This window comes from Anas acuta, chromosome 3 (genome assembly GCF_963932015.1).
Source record: "Anas acuta chromosome 3, bAnaAcu1.1, whole genome shotgun sequence".
In the NCBI taxonomy this organism is placed as follows: domain Eukaryota; kingdom Metazoa; phylum Chordata; class Aves; order Anseriformes; family Anatidae; genus Anas; species Anas acuta.
In genome coordinates this window covers 13,020,761-13,040,566 of record NC_088981.1, presented here as the reverse complement: position 1 = coordinate 13,040,566, position 19,806 = coordinate 13,020,761, and the positions used below count along the sequence as shown (strand labels likewise).

The 19,806-nt window shown below is 42.8% G+C and overlaps 1 protein-coding gene across 8 annotated transcripts in view; it reads left to right on the top strand.

Annotated features, from left to right (window-relative positions):
- The first annotated feature begins 2,722 nt into the window (after nt 1–2,722).
- Nucleotides 2,723–19,806, top strand: part of KIF16B (kinesin family member 16B) — a 138,566-nt gene continuing 121,482 nt past the window's right edge. For 2 of the 8 annotated variants that reach the window (XM_068675738.1, XM_068675737.1), the window contains exons 1-3: nt 2,724–2,943; nt 16,449–16,518; nt 17,499–17,612. In XM_068675738.1, the coding sequence (XP_068531839.1) occupies nt 2,897–2,943; nt 16,449–16,518; nt 17,499–17,612 (231 nt within the window). In that variant the 5' untranslated portion in view covers nt 2,724–2,896. Of the gene's footprint in view, nt 2,944–16,448; nt 16,519–17,498; nt 17,613–19,806 lie in introns of all 8 variants that reach the window. The other 6 variants (XM_068675740.1, XM_068675744.1, XM_068675736.1 and 3 more) reach the window with 5 other exon arrangements.

The following is a 19,806-nucleotide window of genomic DNA, read 5'->3' as shown; positions in this document are numbered from 1 at the left end:
CCTTTATGTTTGCTTTTTCATTGATACCTACACACTCTTATCTATAAATGGAAGCCTTAAAAATACCATGTTCTGGCAACTTTTGTAAGACTCAGACTGTGTATAGAGTGACTTCCCTAAAGGCTCAGTCTTCTTCCAAACACCCACCAAAAAGCTTAATTACAGGACGCATCCATAAGGAAGCAGACTTCCTGCTGGATCCCCATCTTCTACAACTAACACGGTAGTTACTGAAATTGCAAAAGATGTTACATGCTTGGTGTGAGAATGTGTCAGACTGAAAGAATATGAATTTCAAGGCAAATACTAACTCACTGCTGAACAGAGCCATCAGAGGGGAGAGGGCCCCAGAGACAGAAATGGATCCAAGGAGCAAAACTGTGCTCTCTGTGGTTGTTTGTTAAAGATGGGCAAGCAGTGCAGGTGCTGAGTGTCTCTAACCAGAGCAATATTTAACTGAGGGCTGCTTAGTTGTACTGAATGGACTAATCTGTCCCGCACTGTTTACGCCACTTCCCTGGCCATAATTTGTGTTGGACTGAATTGCAATCAGAGTGCAGTCGGGGAGGTTTTGCTGCTTTACTCTGGGTGCGTTGCACGTGCACATCAGCTGCTCTGACTTCCATCTGTAATGGAAGCTTCCTAGTGAAATGGGAAAATATTTTCCATTTCATGGGAGGATCTGCCCAGGTGGGGAAGCTCATTGCATGCCCTTATGGCTGGCCTTAGGATGCAGCCTTGAACAGCAGTGTGTGGAGATGTGGTCAATGAAAGGTTGTACCGGAGGCCTTGCTTTATAGCTTTGTTGGTCAGAGCTAGCAGAGGCACAGTTGTCTGGGAAGAGTTAGTAGATGCTCTACAAATTAAAGTATGCATTGTTTCACTTTCCTAGCATCTCTGGCTGATGCTGAAAATAGCTATATTTTATTTTTTTATTTTATTTTTACCATTGTTTTTTATTGTCTTATTATGCATGCATGTATAGGTTTATCTACACACACTTTTTAGCTTATTCTTCTGTTTCTAATTTGAATGTGATATTCACTGTCATCTCATTGCACTTTTCCCATATCCTTTTTAAAACTTCCGACAAAATTCCAGCAATGTGGCCGGTTCCTCCATGGGGAGTCCCACGCTCTGCCCATCTGGCTCATGCGCTGGGTTGGCTCCAAACCCATTTCTGTGTTCCTCTGTCCCTCTTCCTCACACTCTGCCAACACCTTTAGGTTTTACACATGGGCCTGTCTGTCTCTTCCTTTTCCTGGATCATCTCATTAGCCTGCATGACCCCGGCTGCCACCTATGCTAACCGCTCACTAGCTGATGTTTCTCTCTACCTTGCCCTCTTAGCATCCCACTCGGAGCCTCCCCTTCCCTCTGTTTCTCTGACACCCGTTCCTGCTGCTCTGCTGCTCACAGAGCCGGTGCCGCATCTGCCAAGTGTGGTCCTTCTGCTGTGGGACTTCCCCAGCAGCTGGTGGGGACTTGTGGCATTTATCTGATTTACTTGGTTAGCCAAGTACATGTTTCTAGTCCTGTCCCTGTCACCCCTATGTCTCATTCCTGTTTTTTGGACACAATCAGTTGTTATGATGAGTGTTCACTGAAGATAAGGTTTTGGGGTCCTAGGTCTTCTCAGGCCAACACCACTGCAGTGACGGCGACTGAGTCCATGCAGTGGATGTCTCAGTCCTGGGTGTAGCTTCCAGACACTGACAGCTTCAAACAAACCAACATATGTATTATGTATTGCGTTATTACTTTTAATCTGGCTTTTTGTTGTTGTTGTTGTTGTTCTTGTGTGTCCTGCTGCCCCCCTGGAGCCAGTGCTGGAGGAGCCCACCTGCACAAAGCCCACCTGCCTCGCACCCCTCCTCGCAGAACTGCGCCAGCACCAACAAGGGGGGACCATGGAGGCTCTGGTGGCCACGGCCACACTGGGTTTTGTTGCTGTTTTGGCATGGCAATGGGGCTCCTGCTGGGGGCTGCTTGCAGCTGGGATGAGAAAATGAGGAGAAAAAAGGTACCAGTGGAAATCTGTAGGGAAGTGTGGATGTGGATGTATGGACATGGATGTGCAGATCCATTTAGGTTAGATGTTAGGAAGAACTTCTTTACCGAAAGGGTTGTTAGGCATTGGAATGGGCTGCCCAGGGAACTGGTTGAGTCACCATCCCTGGAGGTCCTTAAAAGATGTTTAGATGTAGAGCTTAGGGATATGGCTTAGTGAAGGACTGGCTCGTGTTAGGTCAGAGGTTGGGCTCGGTGCTCTTGGAGGTCTCTTCCAACCTAGACAATTATGTGATTCTGTGTGATTTATCGATGCAGATCTCTCTGGCTGTTGTGGATGTATATTTATGGACACAGATCTCTGGCTATTGCGGATGTGTAGATCTGCTTACGGAAACACCTGTGTCTGTTGTGGATGCATAGACCTGCTTACAGACACAGATCCCTGTCAGCTGTGGGCGTATAGATACATAGATACACGTTGCGGATGTACAGATATTGACAGACGCCGGAACCAACAGTTAATATCATAGTTATTTATTTATCTAGACACGGATACACCCTGAGAGCCGTGGCGGGCAGCTTGGCACCCCCCGCATTACCACCGCACCTCTGCCCTCACAGCTTTGCCACGGCGCCCTCCGGCTCCCAGCGGGAGGCCCTCGCTAGGGGCCGCTCCTCCCCACCCCGTGCCCTTCCTCCTCCTCCTCCTCCTCCTCCTCCTGCCCACCCGAGGGCGGGCTGTGTCAGCTCCCCACCGCCATTCGTTTGTCCCCGCCGCGGCCCCGTAGCGGCCCGCTGGGGCAGGGCGGCGTCGCCATAGCGACATGGGCTAGGCCGCGGCCTGCCCGGGGCCTGGCGGCATTGGGCCGGCAGCGGCAGCGCCATGGCGTCGGTGAAGGTGGCCGTGAGGGTGCGGCCCATGAACCGCAGGTGGGTGCCGGCCTGGGAGGGGGTCGGGGGGGCCGGTGTCGGGCACCCTCTGACACGGGAGGACTCTGGCAGGTGCCACAGGAGGGGACGGCTCGGGTGGGAGCGGGTCAGAGCACGCCTAGGAGGGGGTGAAGTTAGCTCGGGGTGTGATAGGGAAAGGAGAGGCGAGGAGCAGGGCAGGCTGCAGCCCTGCTGCAGGCAAAGCAGCGAACTGAGAAGGTGGGCACTGGCACCGTGTGTGTGTGTGGGGTGGCTGTGGAGGAGCGTCTTGTTTCTGAAAGTTTCCAGGACTGTGCAAAAAAAGCAGTGGAGAGGCTCCCTGTTAACATTCCCCAGACCCCACCGTTTACAGGATGGTGCCTGATGTTTGCGGTAGGTATCAGGAGGCTGGGTTCGGTGCCGGGGGTGTTGCTCCCAATCCCCAACTTTTGGGTGCACGGCTGCTGTTCCGCCTGGCACTCAGCAGCACAGCAGACGGCTCTGGCAAGCCACCAAACAATTAAAGAATATGCATAAAGGGAGGCATTAGACCTATACAGGACACACTGGAGAAATGCTTAAAGATATGAACGTTAGGTGTGTGGTAAACATTTGGCAAAATTATAGTCTACAGGATTTTTGTAATTCTTTTCCTCCACCAGAGCAAGAGAGAGGCTCTTTGGATGTGCAGTTTAACTTGGTATAAGTGAGGTAGCTGAGTTGGTTGATATGCGTGGGGAAGACTTGGAAAGTTGGGGTGTTCATTCTGCAGTGCTCCGTTCCGAAATCTTTAACGTGATCCTGTATAGAGTTAAATTTGATTTCATGTGTGCCTGTAAATTTGCGTTGGTTTCTTCTAAGCTTAGTCATACAATGCAACTTATTTCGTGAGTCATTTTTAATTAGAGAAGACTGAGTTAATGAACAGTTGTTCAGACTGCTGCATTATGGAGCAGTTGCACTGTGTGGTGTCATACCCCTGCTAATTGTGTAATAAGTCATGAACACGGATCTTGGAATGGATCATGTGGCAGGGCGGGGGTTGTTTTGGGATTGCTTGCTGTGCCATGGCTTAGATGACAAGCTTTGATCCTTTTTTTTTTTTTTTTTCCTTTCCTTGCTCCAGTGACTTATTTTTGTTGTTCTCTTTCTCTGTCTTAACTTGGAAGGAGTTCGTTCATTTCAGTGTCACCGTCAAAGCTCTCGACCGTTCCTTTATAAACAGTTAACATCCCAAATTGATCACACAGAGGTTACCTCAAAGGTTTTTGACTGTATCTCTGGATAATGTAATAAAAGTGGTGTCTAATTACTTTACAGTTACTGCTTTGAAGCCAGTTGTGAGCGTGAGCTTAGAAAGTTCAGTTACTTCGTGAGTCTCCATCTAATCTTTGCTTTCCCTAATTCAACATGCAATTGCAGTGACAGTCTTTCAGTTTGTGCTGACATTGTAATAATTCTACAAAACGGGTAAAAACCTGTCAGCAGGTTTTAAGGCTAGTTTTTTTTCATAGAGTAGAAGTCTATGAGAAAATTAGAAGTCCAAGAGAAAATGTTTTGATGTTTAATAAAGGGAGTGGTATCTGAAAGAATTGAGTTGATATTACTAATTATTGTGCCCCTCACTTTCTTATACCTGACAGGTCTATTCTGTTTGGCTTTCGGTCCATGAAGTAATAAAGAAAAACAAACCTTTTCTGTTTTTTCTAATGTTTTTTTTATCTGTTTCTTGTATTTGCATAAATTAATTATTGAATTTAATTAGTTGAATAAACTAAGTAAAGGTCATATGCAGCCTTTCCTGGCTTTGCACTGCAGCAAGTTCTTCCTCCTGCGTACTTATCCATGAAGATGCTCAGGGGGCTGGAGCACCTCTCCTATGGAGCCGGGCTGAGGGAGCTGGGGTTGCTCAGCCTGGAGAAGAGAAGGCTGCGAGGAGACCTTACAGCGGCCTGCCGGTGCCTAAAGGGGGCTACAGGACAGCTGGGGAGGGACTCCTTGTCGGGGGTGTAGGGGTACAACAATGGGGGAATGGCTTTAAACTAAAAAAGGGTAGATTCAGGTTAGATATAAAGAAGAAATTCTTCACTAGGAGAGTGGTGAGGCACTGGCAGAGGTTGCCCAGAGGAGCTGTGGCTGCCCCACCCCTGGAGGTGCTCAAGGCCAGGCTGGGTGGGGCTTTGGGCAACCTGGGCTGGTGGGAGGTGTCCCTGCCATTGGCAGGGAGGTTGGCACTAGATGAACTTCAAGGTCCCTTCCAACCTAAACGATCCTGTGGTTATCCAGTGCTGTCAGTGTATTTAAACATTTATTTAAATGAACTTGGTAGACTTTCCCACAGCTCTGTTATTATTTCTGATATCAAGGAATAGGAATTCCGATTTGATTTCTCAAAGTGATCAATTTTTAGCTCTCCTTAGATGTGCTCTCCAACCTGAAGTGGCTCACAGTTATTGCACGAGGATTAACAGCTTCTATGTTTGATAGTGGTGAGACACAGAAGATGTTTTACTGCTTATAGAAGGCTTTTGTGTGGCTCTGGGATTTGTGTGGATTAAAAGCCATGCCAGTACTGACAATTTAGTCGTGTAGGCTGTAGCTGTATATTAGCCATTACACATAAGGCTGTCCCTCTTGGTTTTACATTTTTACGCCTCTTGGTTAAGTCTAAATAACTCTTCAGCTTCAGGGCTGGAGTCTGAGTACCTTGGGATGTATAGGACCAACACTTTTTTATCTTTTAAAAATAACTCCTTGCACAATCGAAGCCTTAGTATCAGTAGCAGAGTTTTCAACATCTCAAATTAATATAGCACTGCAAAGGACAAGAGATATAAAATGAGGGGCTTCATTTTACAAGAAACACATGACTAGAGTGTTTTTAGTGGCAGCAGTGATAAACAAGTAAACAACTAAGAGCCAGCAGAAATCGCAATTTGTATTCCTTATGTTTCAAAGTGATTTATGTGGGAGATTATTGGGAGCGTGAAAGTTCTTCCTAGCTATCCATGCTTTTTGGAATTGAGACACACGACATACAAATGGAGAATATATTACAGGATTTCTAATGCAAGCAAGAGAGGAATGCTTTGGTGTCTCTTCATAAATTGCTCTGGCTGAAATACGTGTTACTGTGGGTATTTTTCATTTTCATGAATTTATTTTATCAAAACACTTCATCTTTATATGTAAAACATCAGTATAGCAGGTAGAGTAAGAAAAGCTGAAATGATTAGAATGAAGCACACCAACGGTTAAATCCTGTGTTTGTCTCTGAAGTGCCTGGTGAAATTTTGCTGGGTCTGTTTCTGAGCACTGCTCACCGGTTGTGGTTCCTAAGAGGCACCAGGGCAATAGGAGAAGCATAACTCAGAGCTTAAATATGGCCAAATGGTGCAAAACCATCGCTTCTTAAACTACAATACCAATGAGGATAAGCCATTTGTCAGCAAGCAGAGTTTGCTATTTCTTATGTTAACTCTTTGAACTTGTGTTGTAATAATGGTGCTTGTGACTTCATTTATTATCATGTACAATTTCCCCATTATAAAAAGAAGTTGAAAGATCTATAAGGACAGGTGAGGCTCTGGTGTGCCTAGAGTGAGCGTACTTCTGTCTCGCCTCAGCCTTTGTCAGTGGGGGAGTGTGAATCCAGTAAAAATATACATAGATTCTAGGTTGGCAAGACAAACTAACTGTTCTGAACGTGACTTTCCACCTTGCCATTTTTTATATCCAAAATCTGGAACCTCCAGTAGATTTTTCCTTCGGGAAGGTTGCAAGAGGACAGACACTTTTCTCCCTGAAAATAAGGAGGAGGGGGTGTGTATAGACCATCATCGGTATGCTATTTCTTTTGTGAGTGTTGGACCGGTGCATAAAGGTGTAGGCTGAAATCTGAGTTCTTGTATCAGGTAAAGTTGATACTAAGAGATCTTGGGGGGAAAAAAAATCAGTGGTTTTGTGCAGCATGTAAAGGAATGTTTTTATTTTCTATTTATTATCTCATCTTTTCAAGAGAAGCAAACAGTAGAAAGAGCTTTATTCTACAACGTGGTCATGCTCATCTTTTCAGGATAGGTCATAGGACCTATCATGGGAGAGCTGGAGAACCAGAGGAACGAGCATCAGTTGACAGTGTATGCATCTTCTGTCCCTAATAATTGCTGTCTTTTAACTGACCCCAATGAAGACACACTAAACAGATGGGTAAAGACAGGCAGTGGCTTGATGATACCCTGTAGGTACGGTCAGGTTCCCAGGTGGGGTTGACGTGGAGAGACCACAAGTTCTTCAGGTGTCTGCAAATGGTGATGTGGATTTCTATAAGTGTAAAAATGCCCTCAAAGATGATGGAAGGCTCAGTGATGGCAGCTTGTGACTGTTCCTGCTGTCTGTCATCCTGGAATCAACGTGCAGCTGAGCTAACAGAGATTGCTGGGAAACAGAGGTGCTGGTGTTGTGGGGCTCCTTGAAATGTCAGCTAAGGGAATTATGCTTGGGGACAGGATGTAGTAAGGCGTGTTATAAGGCTGCAAGCAGACCTTCTGAAAATGGGGGCAAGGCTGGAGAATTTGCTGTTGGAGCAAATACATTTAGAAATCATAGTTTGCTCATAGCAGAGCATTGCCTCTGTCATTAATTGTCATGAATTCAGGTCATCATCAGTGGCAAAACTAAGAAGGAGGTGACAGAAGTCTTATAATCAATATAGTAGCATGGAATATGGTTATGGTTTAAGGTTTTGTGGTGTTTTTTGTTTTTTTTTTTTTTTGCTTAAAGGTAGTAAGTAGTAGGTGTGGAGTTCAGCCCTGGCCCTGTAGGAATGGAAGAAGCGGCAGCTGTGAGTGTTGGGGGGGAAATGCCAAAGGTGTCCTAGTAGTACAGAGAGAACTTGGCAAGTGTCAAACAGAACAGTTGCTCTCCTCGAGAGCTTAAATAGCAAATGCCACGTGTTTCCTAAGGGGTGGTGAAATGTGGCATTGGATGGAGTGGGGTCTAATGAGCGTGGCCTTTGCTAAGATGAGAAATTAATGCCAAAGAGTTGCCAACAGCAAGGATGATCCTTGGCAGGGAATTGGGATGCCACAGGTCAGGATATTCTAGAAAAACTTGTTGGACTCTCATTAGGCTTTTCCACAATCAAAAATGTCAGCGCTGCTGAAGCAAGCTGAAACTTAGGGGTGCAAGCGGTAACAAATGCCAGCACTCCGGTGTTTCATTTCTTCAGAACTTCTCACCTACATTAAAGTACATGGTCTTTGGACATCAGTGGCTTGTGACTTGTTTTCCTCTTCTTTTCTTTCTGAGCCCTTTTCCTCGATGGTTAATCTTTGAAGTTCTTCAGCAAGCTGATGAATTTGAATTTCTGAGTGTGATCGGAGTTCAGCTCTTGCTCGCACATAGCTCATGTGACCAAACAGAAGCTGTGTTCTCTGCTTCTCCCAGTGAGCCCCTGCATCCACGCCTTTTTAAATTCAGTTTCTAGAAGCTCATTATCTGAATTACGTTGGAAAAGCTTAACAAAACTGACTGGAATCATTGATTCAAAAAACGTCGAGCTAAATGTGTATTTCATGCGTTATGACTGCTGGAATAGATAAGGAGATGCAAATCTGGAAATATTTGCGGGGCTTAAATGTTGAAAAGAGGAATTAAATATTTAGTTATGGCTTCTTCATAGTATCTTGGGAATAATGGATTGAAGCTAAAGATGCATCAGCTTAAGCTATATCTAAGGAATTACTGCTAATGAGATAGTTTAGGTTGTGGGAGAGCCAATCTCCCAAGGGGAACAAAAGCCCAGGCAGTTGGGAAGAGCTAATTCCTTTGAAGAATGTCATTATAGGATGTGATCTGGCATGAATGGGAAGGGGAGACTAAATGCAGATGACTTAAGTAGCTCCTGCCTCTGCCATTCTGCCTGTGGCTTCCTCTGCAGGGGTTTTGGCACAGCCTTACACACAGGCCAAAACCAAAACCAAGTACGCAGTCTTTCCAGCAGCATCTTGCCATTTTCACTGATAACACAAGGTGTATCGGGGAGGGAGAGCCCCAGCCGCAGAGCTTTATCCTCGCAGCAGCGAGTGGCGAAGCGAGAGGTGAGCGGGACACGGCGGGAGGTGCTCGAGCGCAGCTCTGTGTTCGTGTTACCTGGAGGGTTAGCGGCTGCGACCCACAGCTCAGCCTGCATAAACCAGGAGAGAACAGGAGACCCACACAGAGCTTCTGTTGATGTGGGCTCATTTTTCTGTCCTTTTCGGTGCTTAATGCAAATGCTTCGAAGTTTTTCAGGCCTGGGGGATTTGTCACAATCGCCACCTTGTTCCTTCTGTTGCCCTCCGTGGCACGAAGGAACAAAGACCTTCCAGTGCCAGTGTGACCGGAGCACAGCAGGAGCGTGGGCACATGTGGCAGCATGGTTCAACTGACCTCATTTACAATTTCTAACCCCCCGAAGCTTTATGATCTTAAGCATTTTGAACTTGAAAGCCTGGCTTTAGAACAGCATTTCCTAGTTCATTGAATTCAGTATTACCGAGCACATTAGCAGGTTACCTACATGTTATATCACTAAAATGATGGACGATAAAATGTTTTCAGACTCTGCTTTTTGTTGAGAGCTCCTTGAGACCAGCAGAGAAGGGCAGTGAGTCTCTGTGTTGTAACCTTCCTAATGAAACAAAGCAAGAGAAAGGTGAGTCTGTTGGATTCTTAGGCTCTGTTTATTTGAAATGAAGACCGATTTTTTGAATAAATGGGATTAGCACTCAGCTGTTTTAACCCAACTGAGCTCTTGGACTAGAAGGCTCTCAGAAGTCTGAGTATCTCTGAAAGGCAGGTATTGTTGGAGAGAACAGCTGACTGAACTGAAGAGCAAAGTCCTTTCTTTTGCAGCAGCTATAAATACAAAGCCGGGGTTATTTATTGAGAGAGGGTTTTTCAGAGTTATCTAACAGAAGGAGAGCATACATGGCAGTAGGCATCTTAATTGCCCATGGGCTAAAGTTCTTATTGTTGAACACTCAGACACTTCAAATACTGGCTTTATGAAGGCTTTCCTCCAAAGAGTTGATATGGTAAATATGAAGCAACAGAGAGACACGGAAACCTGGATCGCACCAGCCATTTCTCTGTATGCTGATGGTTGGAAGATATTTGTACTTGGGTTACTGAAGTCATTTGTTTTTCAATCCAGATTGCTTGTGTGTGCCTCGGCTAAGGGAAAGAGTGACCAGAGAACAGCCTTACGGATTACTTGGGAGCCTAATAGATGTGTGAGGTCAGGCACAGTTTGTCAGTTCTGGATCTCAAATTAGAGGACCCCCTACCCCAAAAGCCAAGGACACTGCAGGGAAGCAATCTGCTTCCTTTGAATCAGGCTTTTCTGTACACAAGAGGTTAAGTCAATACTGTCTGTATGACTTGGCACAGCAGCAGTAACAACAGAAGGAATCGGAAGAGACAGGATATTAAAAGCAAAGTAACATGTGGCCTAAAATCCAAGTCCTAGAGAAACTTTATAGTTTCATAATAATGGCAACAAAATTCCAAGATGTCAAATCAACTTGATGGTGAGTGAGGTTAGTCTACGTTGCTTCTGCTAAAGAAGGGATTTTGCTGCATTTTCCTCCAGAGTGCCAACAGAGAGGTAGGTATAAGAGGGGGTTCACATGTGCGCAGCTCAGAGCCAGGCAGGACTGGGAGCTGGTGAGGCCATAACTGAGCCTGCTCTGGCACTCCGTCTGCACAGACAAAATTGAGAATAGCCACCGAGATAGCTTGCTGGTTGAGGCTTACATATTGTTCAGGTTATGTGATCATTGATTGTGGCGTATATGGATACGGTAAAGTTTTTTAAAAGCCAGCTGTTGCTAGTGGTTAAAAATTTGCTCATGTGGATACCTGCTAGGCCTGAGGACTACCTATCATATTGTTAAAAACAAATGTAAGGAGCAGGTCAGGTACACGATTTAATGCAGTGACCGGTCTGTAGGTGTTGCCATGAGCATGCATAATTTTCCAAGGAAAGCGAGGTATCACTGGACATAAGACAGCGCAAGGACACCCCCACGTTCATTTTCCAGGAGAGCCTTCCTGCTGTAGATTAAACCACTGCCTTTCAGTGTTGTTGATGAAATTTATTGTTATGGCTACAGGCATTTAATCTAGGTTGTCCTTCATACAAGAACTGATACGTGTGTACTAGTATAGAAATGGAATATTTCTGTTTCGGGAGCTGTACAATATTTGTCCTGTTTCTGCATTCTCTGTGCCTGAGTTTGGTATTCTGGTTTCAGCTGTGTTGTGGGAAGAAATGTGCCGAGAGTGGCAGAGCTCTCCTTTAATGATTTGCGAAGTTTGCCAGCTCTTCTTATAAAGTAGTATCACAAAAGGGAATGTGGCTATCATCTTAAGCCAGCAGTCTGCACTAGCAAAATACTAAGATTACATTGACCACAGAAAAATGGGCTTCATGACCGAACTGCTGCATTTTTTTTTTTTAAAGTCTCAAGAATGTGTATCATGTCTTTGTCTTCCTGAGACACAATCATAGCACAGCGGGCTGTTTATTTTAACTTCAATCCCCAGGATTTGTTTTCGGCTGTTTTCTTCTTGTCAGGCTGCTTGAGGTGAAGCAGAAGATGTTGTGCAGCCCGTCGGTTCCCATGTCACAGCTTCTGAATCTGTTGCTTGATGTCATCCAGACTTGGCAGCTTGGTAGAGGTCTCCAAGGTGATGAAGTTGTGGTGTTTAGAGAAAATGGGAGGCGGTGGAAGTCAGCAGAGCTTCCCCCAGTGAACCTTCCCCCAGGGTGCTGTCACGTGGCACCGGTGACTCAAACCACCAAAATCTTGGGATTGAATTGGATGTTTCCTATGCGGACCTCCAGATTTGTTCTTAATCTGAACCTATATATGTTTTTAAAAAACACGTTTAAAGAAAATGCACTTTATAAAAAATGATTCGATAAGCATTGAGGAAGCTAATAAACAAAAACCTCTGGAGAACAAAAGGAAAACTGGAAATTGTGTGATGGTTTACTTTGTGCTGACTTTTCCTGTAGTTAGAGAAAGTAACAAAAACATCCTTGTGTAGTGGGCTTTCTGTTTGACATCTTAAAGCATACAGTTGAATTGAATGTTCTCCTTGCAAGAGTTCCCCAAACAAAGGGAAGTGCTCTTGGTCTGTGCAAGTCAATGAGACATGAAGGCACAACGTACAGTCTGTGTGTTACTGAGCTACAAGAACAAGCCAAGTTCTTTCTGTGACACATTGTGTTTGTTTTGTAGTTAAATCTACCTTGAATTCTCCCGAATCGTGGTGAAGCAGCCCTCGTGCTTTTCCCATCGTGAGCCCAGAAATACGCCTGGGCAGTGAACAAATGGAGTGGTAAGATAGGAAATCTGTAATGTCGTGCGTCAAGTGTGAATGTAGAAAGCACGCACTTGGCTGAAAAGAAAAGCCATTGAGCATGGTTGAGTTGCTTTAACAAGCGCTCAGACTATGTTTTTGAGTAGTTGAAAAACAAAATCACACGCTTGCTCTTTGATAACCCTGTTTTCCAACAGGTAGTCCATTAGATGTCTACAGTAAAGTAATTTCCAAGACGTATTTTACAGGCCCTCTCTTCATTTTGACACAGATGCTCAGCAGGCTTTTCAGGGAGTACCCGTGTCCTTGTCTGTGCAGCCTTGGAGGCCTGCTGAAGTGGTCTTTAGAAACACTGTGCTGGAGAAAACTGGTGGCACTTTTTGTCCTGTCCTTTTTTGGTTTTCCCCTCCAGTCCCCTGGCTGAAACACATCTTGTTTTTTTTCTGTTCTTTTTCTCAGAGTCATGTCTGTCGGGTATTACGGTACTCACAACTGATCACCGTGGCATCAATTTAATGGAAATCATATCATGATTTTCTGACAGGAGAAGCTATAGCAAATGCTCTGATGTCTGAATAATACAGAACAGATTATTAAAAAGCCACCATTTGAATAACTTAACCTTCCAGTGAAGGACCTTATGGATGAGCTTGGAAAAAGACCAAAGGTGTTTTGCATCTTTGTAACAGGGTTCTTCCTAAAGCTTCCCTTGTTAGTGACATTGAGGAAAGAGTGCATTTCCATGTTCCGCTCCTTTCTGCCTGTCTGCGGGAGGATCCTCAGAAAGTCTCGTGGAGGATGAGATAAGTGACTTCACGCAAGGAGGTCTTTGAATGCTGCCGTGAAAGCTGGAGATACTACTCATATTTTACTGCATTTGGACTAGATGCCCATGGAGGTGCAAAACTGCTCAGGTCTGTGCCCTGAAAATAGTCAGGGGATATAAGGGAAGGAGGGAAAGAAACTCCCTTTAGAGGTGTCTACATTGCAGGTTGTTCCACGAAGCTGCTGTGTTTTGACAGGGCTGCTGAACCATCTTTAGGTTGGGGCACTTCTTCCTAACTCATACAGGAGGAGGAGTTGCTGAAGCTTTGCCCAACTGAAGCATTTATCAGGTTATCCCATTAAAAGAGATGTATGCAGGCTCTTCTGAACGTGCCTCGGTACTGATGCTGGTATGGTTTATATAAAAATAGAGTGACGGTGTTATTTGAAGAGCTTTTTCTGATGGCTTCGTCTCGCTTTCCCTTAGTTATGAGCTGACTAGCTAGCTGAATTCAGCAGTAGCAGAGGGTCAGTAGCAGCACTGAGGTGATGGATTTCCTGGTATCTGTGCCAAAAAACTCTCCTGCTTGCTCACACTGCCGTTTGGTTTGGGGCCAAGGGATCACGGGTTACACGGTTCATTCCCTTGTGATCCTGGAACTCCACGTGGTGCCTGCAGGCTGGCCCGAAACACCACTGCACAAACAGATCGGGCTTCAGGGGAAACAAGTCATCTTCCGCCACCAAAGCAGTAATTGGGAACTCGTTTTGGCAGCCAGCCGGCCACTCGACATTGCCTTGTTATGGAGGGTGTGGGACTTGCCGGGCAGCGCCTTTGGTTATCGGCTGGTGCTTGCCTCTGGGCCGAGCTGGTTGCAGCCAGGGCCTCTTCCAGCCCTGAATACATTCAGGGCTGGGTGCCTAAAACTGAAATCCACTTGCTTACAGCCTGAACTTTTAAATGGGGTGGAACTGTCAATCAGAACTTTTTGAAAGGGATTCAGCCCCTTCTGAGCTGCATGAAATGGTTGCCTGGAAGTGACTGGTGGTGGGCAAGCATTTTTTTTTTTTTTTATGGGATCTTCTCAAGCTCCTTATGTTCAATAAATCATACTCAACAGTCCGATAACAAAGTGAAGCTTTAGTATTTGATTCAAATGTTTTCTCCTGTCAATGCACCCTGCTTCTTTCAGGTTGGTTCACCAACTCAGATAACAGCACTCCTGCTTCAGGTCATTCTCTCCCTTCCCATATAAAAATGCAAAATTCTTTTTTGTTATTGGCTGGTGCTTAACTAGCCTTTTATTTATTTATTTATTTATTTTTGTGGCTTTGGAATCCTTATTCCTTAATAATATTTAGTATAATAATAAAATAATATATTTTTTTAATATTATTATTCCTCAATAATATTTACTATCACTCTTATCATAAACAATAATGATTCCAGGCTTGTCAGAACAGTGGGCAGCTGATGTATGGGTATTAGACATCAAAGATTTTTCTTCAGCTTTTCATTATTGAGTAGCTGTAGGTTTGGTAACATGGAGAGCCAGCTGGGTGCAGCAAAGAAAGCACAGCCACGTCTTCTTGTTTCCCCTTGTGCACCTCGAGCATGACGGAGCCCAGACAGACAGCAGGAGTTCTGGCACAACCTTCTGCCCACGTGGAGTTCTTCCGAACTTCCTAGAGGAAGCAGGTTGCTAATTAGTTGAAACATTTTTGTGACACAATAGACCATTTAATTGGGCCAAGTTACTTATTACACCTTCTCCAAGCAATTAGTTACTGACAGGTAGGGTGTGGGGTGGAGGTGGGGTGAGCAGGAGCTGTGCACAGCTGCATTATTGCTCTGTCCAAGCCTTTTTCCTGCTAAAAAGGACCACTGGAAACTTCTCCTTTCCCTGTTTATTACCCATAGCTGTGTTTTAGTATTTGAGTCTCTTAAGTTTAGACCTAGTAAAAGATGATGAGGATGACTTAGAAATGACTGAGAGGCATCTCTAAAAGTATGCCTCTAATGTTTTTCACTGGTAGATCTAAATTCAGTTGTATAATTATTGCTGCAATTATTACAATTATATATTTTATTAGCTTAGAAAATAACTTAATGTGTTGATATTTAAGTAAGCACTTTTATTTGCTTAATCTTTATTCATTAATGTAGATTTTAAAATAGGCTTTGCTTTTCTTCAGAATTTCTACCAGAAAACTGGCTGTGGATAGAGGGTGACTTCACAGTCAGCTGATGAACGTTGGAGAATTGGGTGGTCCAGCACACCATGGAGAGGAAAAAGTCATGTTAAAAAGCCCAAACTCAGTTCTCTTGTTAATATGAAGAAGTTTCTCTTTCATTTTTAGGTTGGTGTAAGGGGAGAGCTGGCAGTTGCTGAGATGCCATACAATATGGTAAAGCCTCACATCGCTGCTTTAAAAGCCCTCTGCTGGCTTTTGTACCAGTCAGCAGTACCCGCTTGTCAGGTGCCTTAGCAGATGGATTTGGAACAGGCATGTCTGTTAGCATTTGGGGAACAAGGTTTTGTATGATGTATAGCAGTCTTCCTCTTGTTTCTTTTCTTTTTTTTTTTTTTATGTGCATGTTTTTAATAATACAGGAGGTTGTCATTCAAAAGCAGCCTGTATTGCTTTTATGGCCAGGTGTGATGAAATCCCATCTCTAGCAAGCAGGTTGATATATGCGGGTTTTAGACACCCAGCTAACAACTTTTTGTGCCACTTTTGAAAACATTCAGAAACAAATGCTGAGATACAGATCTGCGTGCATGAAAACACTGCTGCAGAAATGGACTGCTTTTCTTCCTGGAATCGTGCTATGGGAGGCAGCAAACCTGCGTAACACACCTTTGGTAGTAGAGCCTCTCTCCTACACTGCCATGTATCACATTTCAAAAATAAATTGGGTGCCCACTTTTAAGAGTTTAAAATACTGGGCGTTTGTGCTTCTAGTATTTAGTCCCTGTTACCTAACCCATATGGGTGAACGGGTACTAAGATGGTAAGAGCTGGGGTTTATCTTGCAGTGTTCTGTTTCAAAATTTTTTAGAGCCACGTGATTGACTTCACTGGCCTTTGGATCAGACTACTTCAAATTGAGAACAAACCGCTTAGTTGACTTGCGGAGTCAAACTTGTGAAGTAGGTTTCCCCAAACTGGTTCTCTGCTCCTGAGTGAAAGGATTTGGATTTGAGGCAAGGCCAAGTGCTTCAAATATATCCATAGAAAGAAAATAGGTATCGGTCACAACAGTCAAATATGGATTCATTTGATTGATTGACTGTGGCAAGTAACTTACTGAACGGAAATATTACTGTGGATGATTGTGATACGCTCTGTGTAACATACTCAAATATTGTTTTTGCTTTCAGGGAGAAAGACCTCAATGCAAAGTTTATTATTTCAATGGAGAAAAATAAAACGACAATCACCAACTTAAAGGTGAGTAAACACAGTTTCAAGAAGGAAATTCTAACCAAATAGCTGCCAAAATATGGACAAATCAGTGATGCTCATGACACTATAGAGAACAGCCCTTAGTTTTGGAAATAGAGTGTTGAAGTAATCCCTAGGTGAAATGGATTAAATTGTTTCTTTCTGTACCAGGGTTTTCTGTTAACTAAACTGTAGGATGTATCTCATATGTTTATTTTTCTGGTCATTACTGAGCTGGAAGAAAGCCTATGGTAGAAGAAAAGTACATGCCCAGTAGCTATTAAACCTCCAGTTCATCTGTAGAAGCAGTCTTTAAGAATTTCCATGAAAATGAACTAAACCCAAAGTGCCTATCACTTGCTATAATATTTTGATGGTGTATTTTAACATTTCTGTTGCAAGAAGGAGAAATCATGCACAGCAAATAGATTTTTGCAAGATAGTTTCCAATGACAAATATATGAAAAGTAATTTCAGTGTAGTTTGGTTAGATGGACAGATTCAGATAACTGTGAACATTGCTGAAGTATATTGCTAACTGTCAAGTCTTGAGCAAGATACACGTAAGTAGCAGGTACATGATGCCATTTTAATTATGGCTTCTCACTGAATGCTGTTCACAGTGCAAAGGTCTCTCTGGATCCTACTAACTACAAGTGTAGGATAATCCCTTAATATAATCTATTTTTCATACACAGGATTGATTTAACTAAACATAAATACTGTGACAAGCATATACTGCTTGGAGCAGTATGCTAAAATCCAAAGGATTCCTGCTATGCTGTCCTGTAACACGATTATCATTACTTATGAATGTGATAGATCTACTGCTAATGTTTTCACTGTTAGAAAAGCAGGCTAACCTGTCATTACGATTGTTTTAATGTCTGTAGCCTGATGTTAAAATTGCATTTGGATTGGTTATTATAAAATGTTTTTAATTATTTCATCAGCATGTATTGTATCATCTCTTTATTTTTTATTAGATACCAGAGGGTGGTACTGGAGACACAGGAAGAGAAAGAACTAAGACGTTTACCTATGATTTTTCCTATTTCTCAGCAGACAGTAAAAGTCCCAGCTTTGTTTGTCAAGAAACGGTAGGTTTTTTCAATGTTAAAAAGAATTTTTTTTTCCACCCACCCCCCTTTCCTTTGTGGTGAAAGCATTATTGAAACTTCCTTCCACTGGAAGTGCTTCTCCTCTAATTTAGAAATTCCCTAGATGCCTGGGAGTTTGGGTTTTGTTTTCTTTTTCTTATCTAACACTGTTAAGTGCTGTGTTTTCTAATACAGCAGGCTAAATGCCTTCTTTCTGGTTCTCTTGTCTGATGTGTCTCGTAAGGTCAAGCTAGAAAACCTCTCTGGGCTATTTTGTGGGAGGAGGCACTAAATTTGTTTTTGAAAAGCTTTTTGTAAAAATCACTTTTGAGAAGCAAACATATATCTTTAATTCAATTAGACAGAAACATTCTTCTTAGGTAGTTGAAGTGGTTTTTTGTTGTTGTTTTGTTTTGTGTGGTTTTGTGTTTTTGTCCACAGGACTTGGTACACATTGAAGAACCTTCTTGAAAGCGATTGTTTCTTCTCTTCCCTTGAGTATTCAGCTTAGGAAAGGACAAAATCACCTTTCTTCTTGCACACTCAGAATAGAAAATCTAACTTTGAACAATAAACATAGTTTAGGTGAACAGCTTGGCCCTGCCTGACCTTGCATTTCATGTGAGCATTGAACCTCTTTACTGTTTCACATCCCCAAATACATTTACTGAGCAAAGTTGAAGTATTCCATTATTGGTATCTTCTCTTTTGGTTTTGTGAGACTTGGGAAATGTAAGCTCAATATGTGAGTCTGTCTTTCCCCTTAAAGTAAGGCAAGGCTTTGCTGAATATACTGTAAGCCAGTTGACTACATCCCTTTTTGGTATGTACCTTATCTATTCTGTAATCCCCAAATTCAGGGATATTAGAGTGGCTAATCCTAACAAGCTTCAGAATTAAAATTAATAAGAAAAAACAATAAGATTAAGTCGATTTTAAATATTTATAGGAATGGCAAGCTGTGCTGACATTCCTAATGACTAAGCTGTTATATATAATATATATTTATACATATATAAATAGGGAATTTAAACTTGAAATTTCTCTTGAACCATTTGCATAAACAAATGATCATCTTTTTTTCTGAAAACTTCTTAACTTCATAAAGTCAATAGTTAGTGCTTAATTTAGACATTAGATCACATACTCTTAAACTTAATTTCTTGATGATGATTGTTTAATGTTTTTTGCTGTTTCCTGAAATATCAAGAAGTATATCTTTATTTGGATATTCATGTAGGAATATCCTAATTGCTTTAGCACTGCTGGAAACTCAAGAAGAAGCATATTTGAACACAAGGTTTGGAGTGCTAGTTTCTAGTGAATAGTTGAATAATTTAGGGAAAAACATGCCTATATAGGGATAGTTGCAGCAGCCTTGAGCAAAATATATGTACGTATATGTATTAACGTAAGTATACATTAAAGCTGTGAGCTTTATGGTTCCTAGTGGTAGGATGTTAACGATAAATCCTAAACACAGCCTAGATGTCTGTGCTTAGTATACTGATATTACAGTGTGTGTCTTGATCCCAACGTGCCTCCTTGATCCTTACAGGCAGGAATGGTAACTCCTCTTGTTCTGTCAGAAAAAACAATGTTGTCCCAGTATCAAGTGTGGTGTGAATTACAGCGTATGCAGCGCATTGAAAACAAAAGGAGTTCTTGAACAATGGGAATGCAGTTTCTAAACAAGAGCTGCACAAGCTATTGTTTTGGTTGTATTATTCATTTCATATTTAATCGGGAGACTTTGTAGTTAAGCTCTTATCAAGTTGCTGCAGAATTTCCAGTTTACTGCACCAGTGGTGTGGAAGAAGGGCACCCTTCATTCATGTTCATCTTTCTGTAGAACAAAATTGATCTTGATTGTTGGTAGTGTGCTTTGTTGGTGACTGTTAATGTTTTTCCATTTGAATGGCAGAGAAATAACACATGAAATTCTGTCTAATATTGTGTACCCCATTAATATGTCTTGTAGATGTGAAATATGCTTTAGAATTCAGAAATTAGAGTGGGAGTGGCAATTTATCATCAAGCTACTTAGTTTGTATTCATGGAAGAGAAATGATTAGAATATTGATGAGCTTCCCGACCTTCTGTGACAAAACAGTATCTCAGTGGTTTGATCCTGATGAAATCCCATCTTAACAATGTATTTTCCTCTGGCCTGTACGTTAAGTCTGTGTTCAGA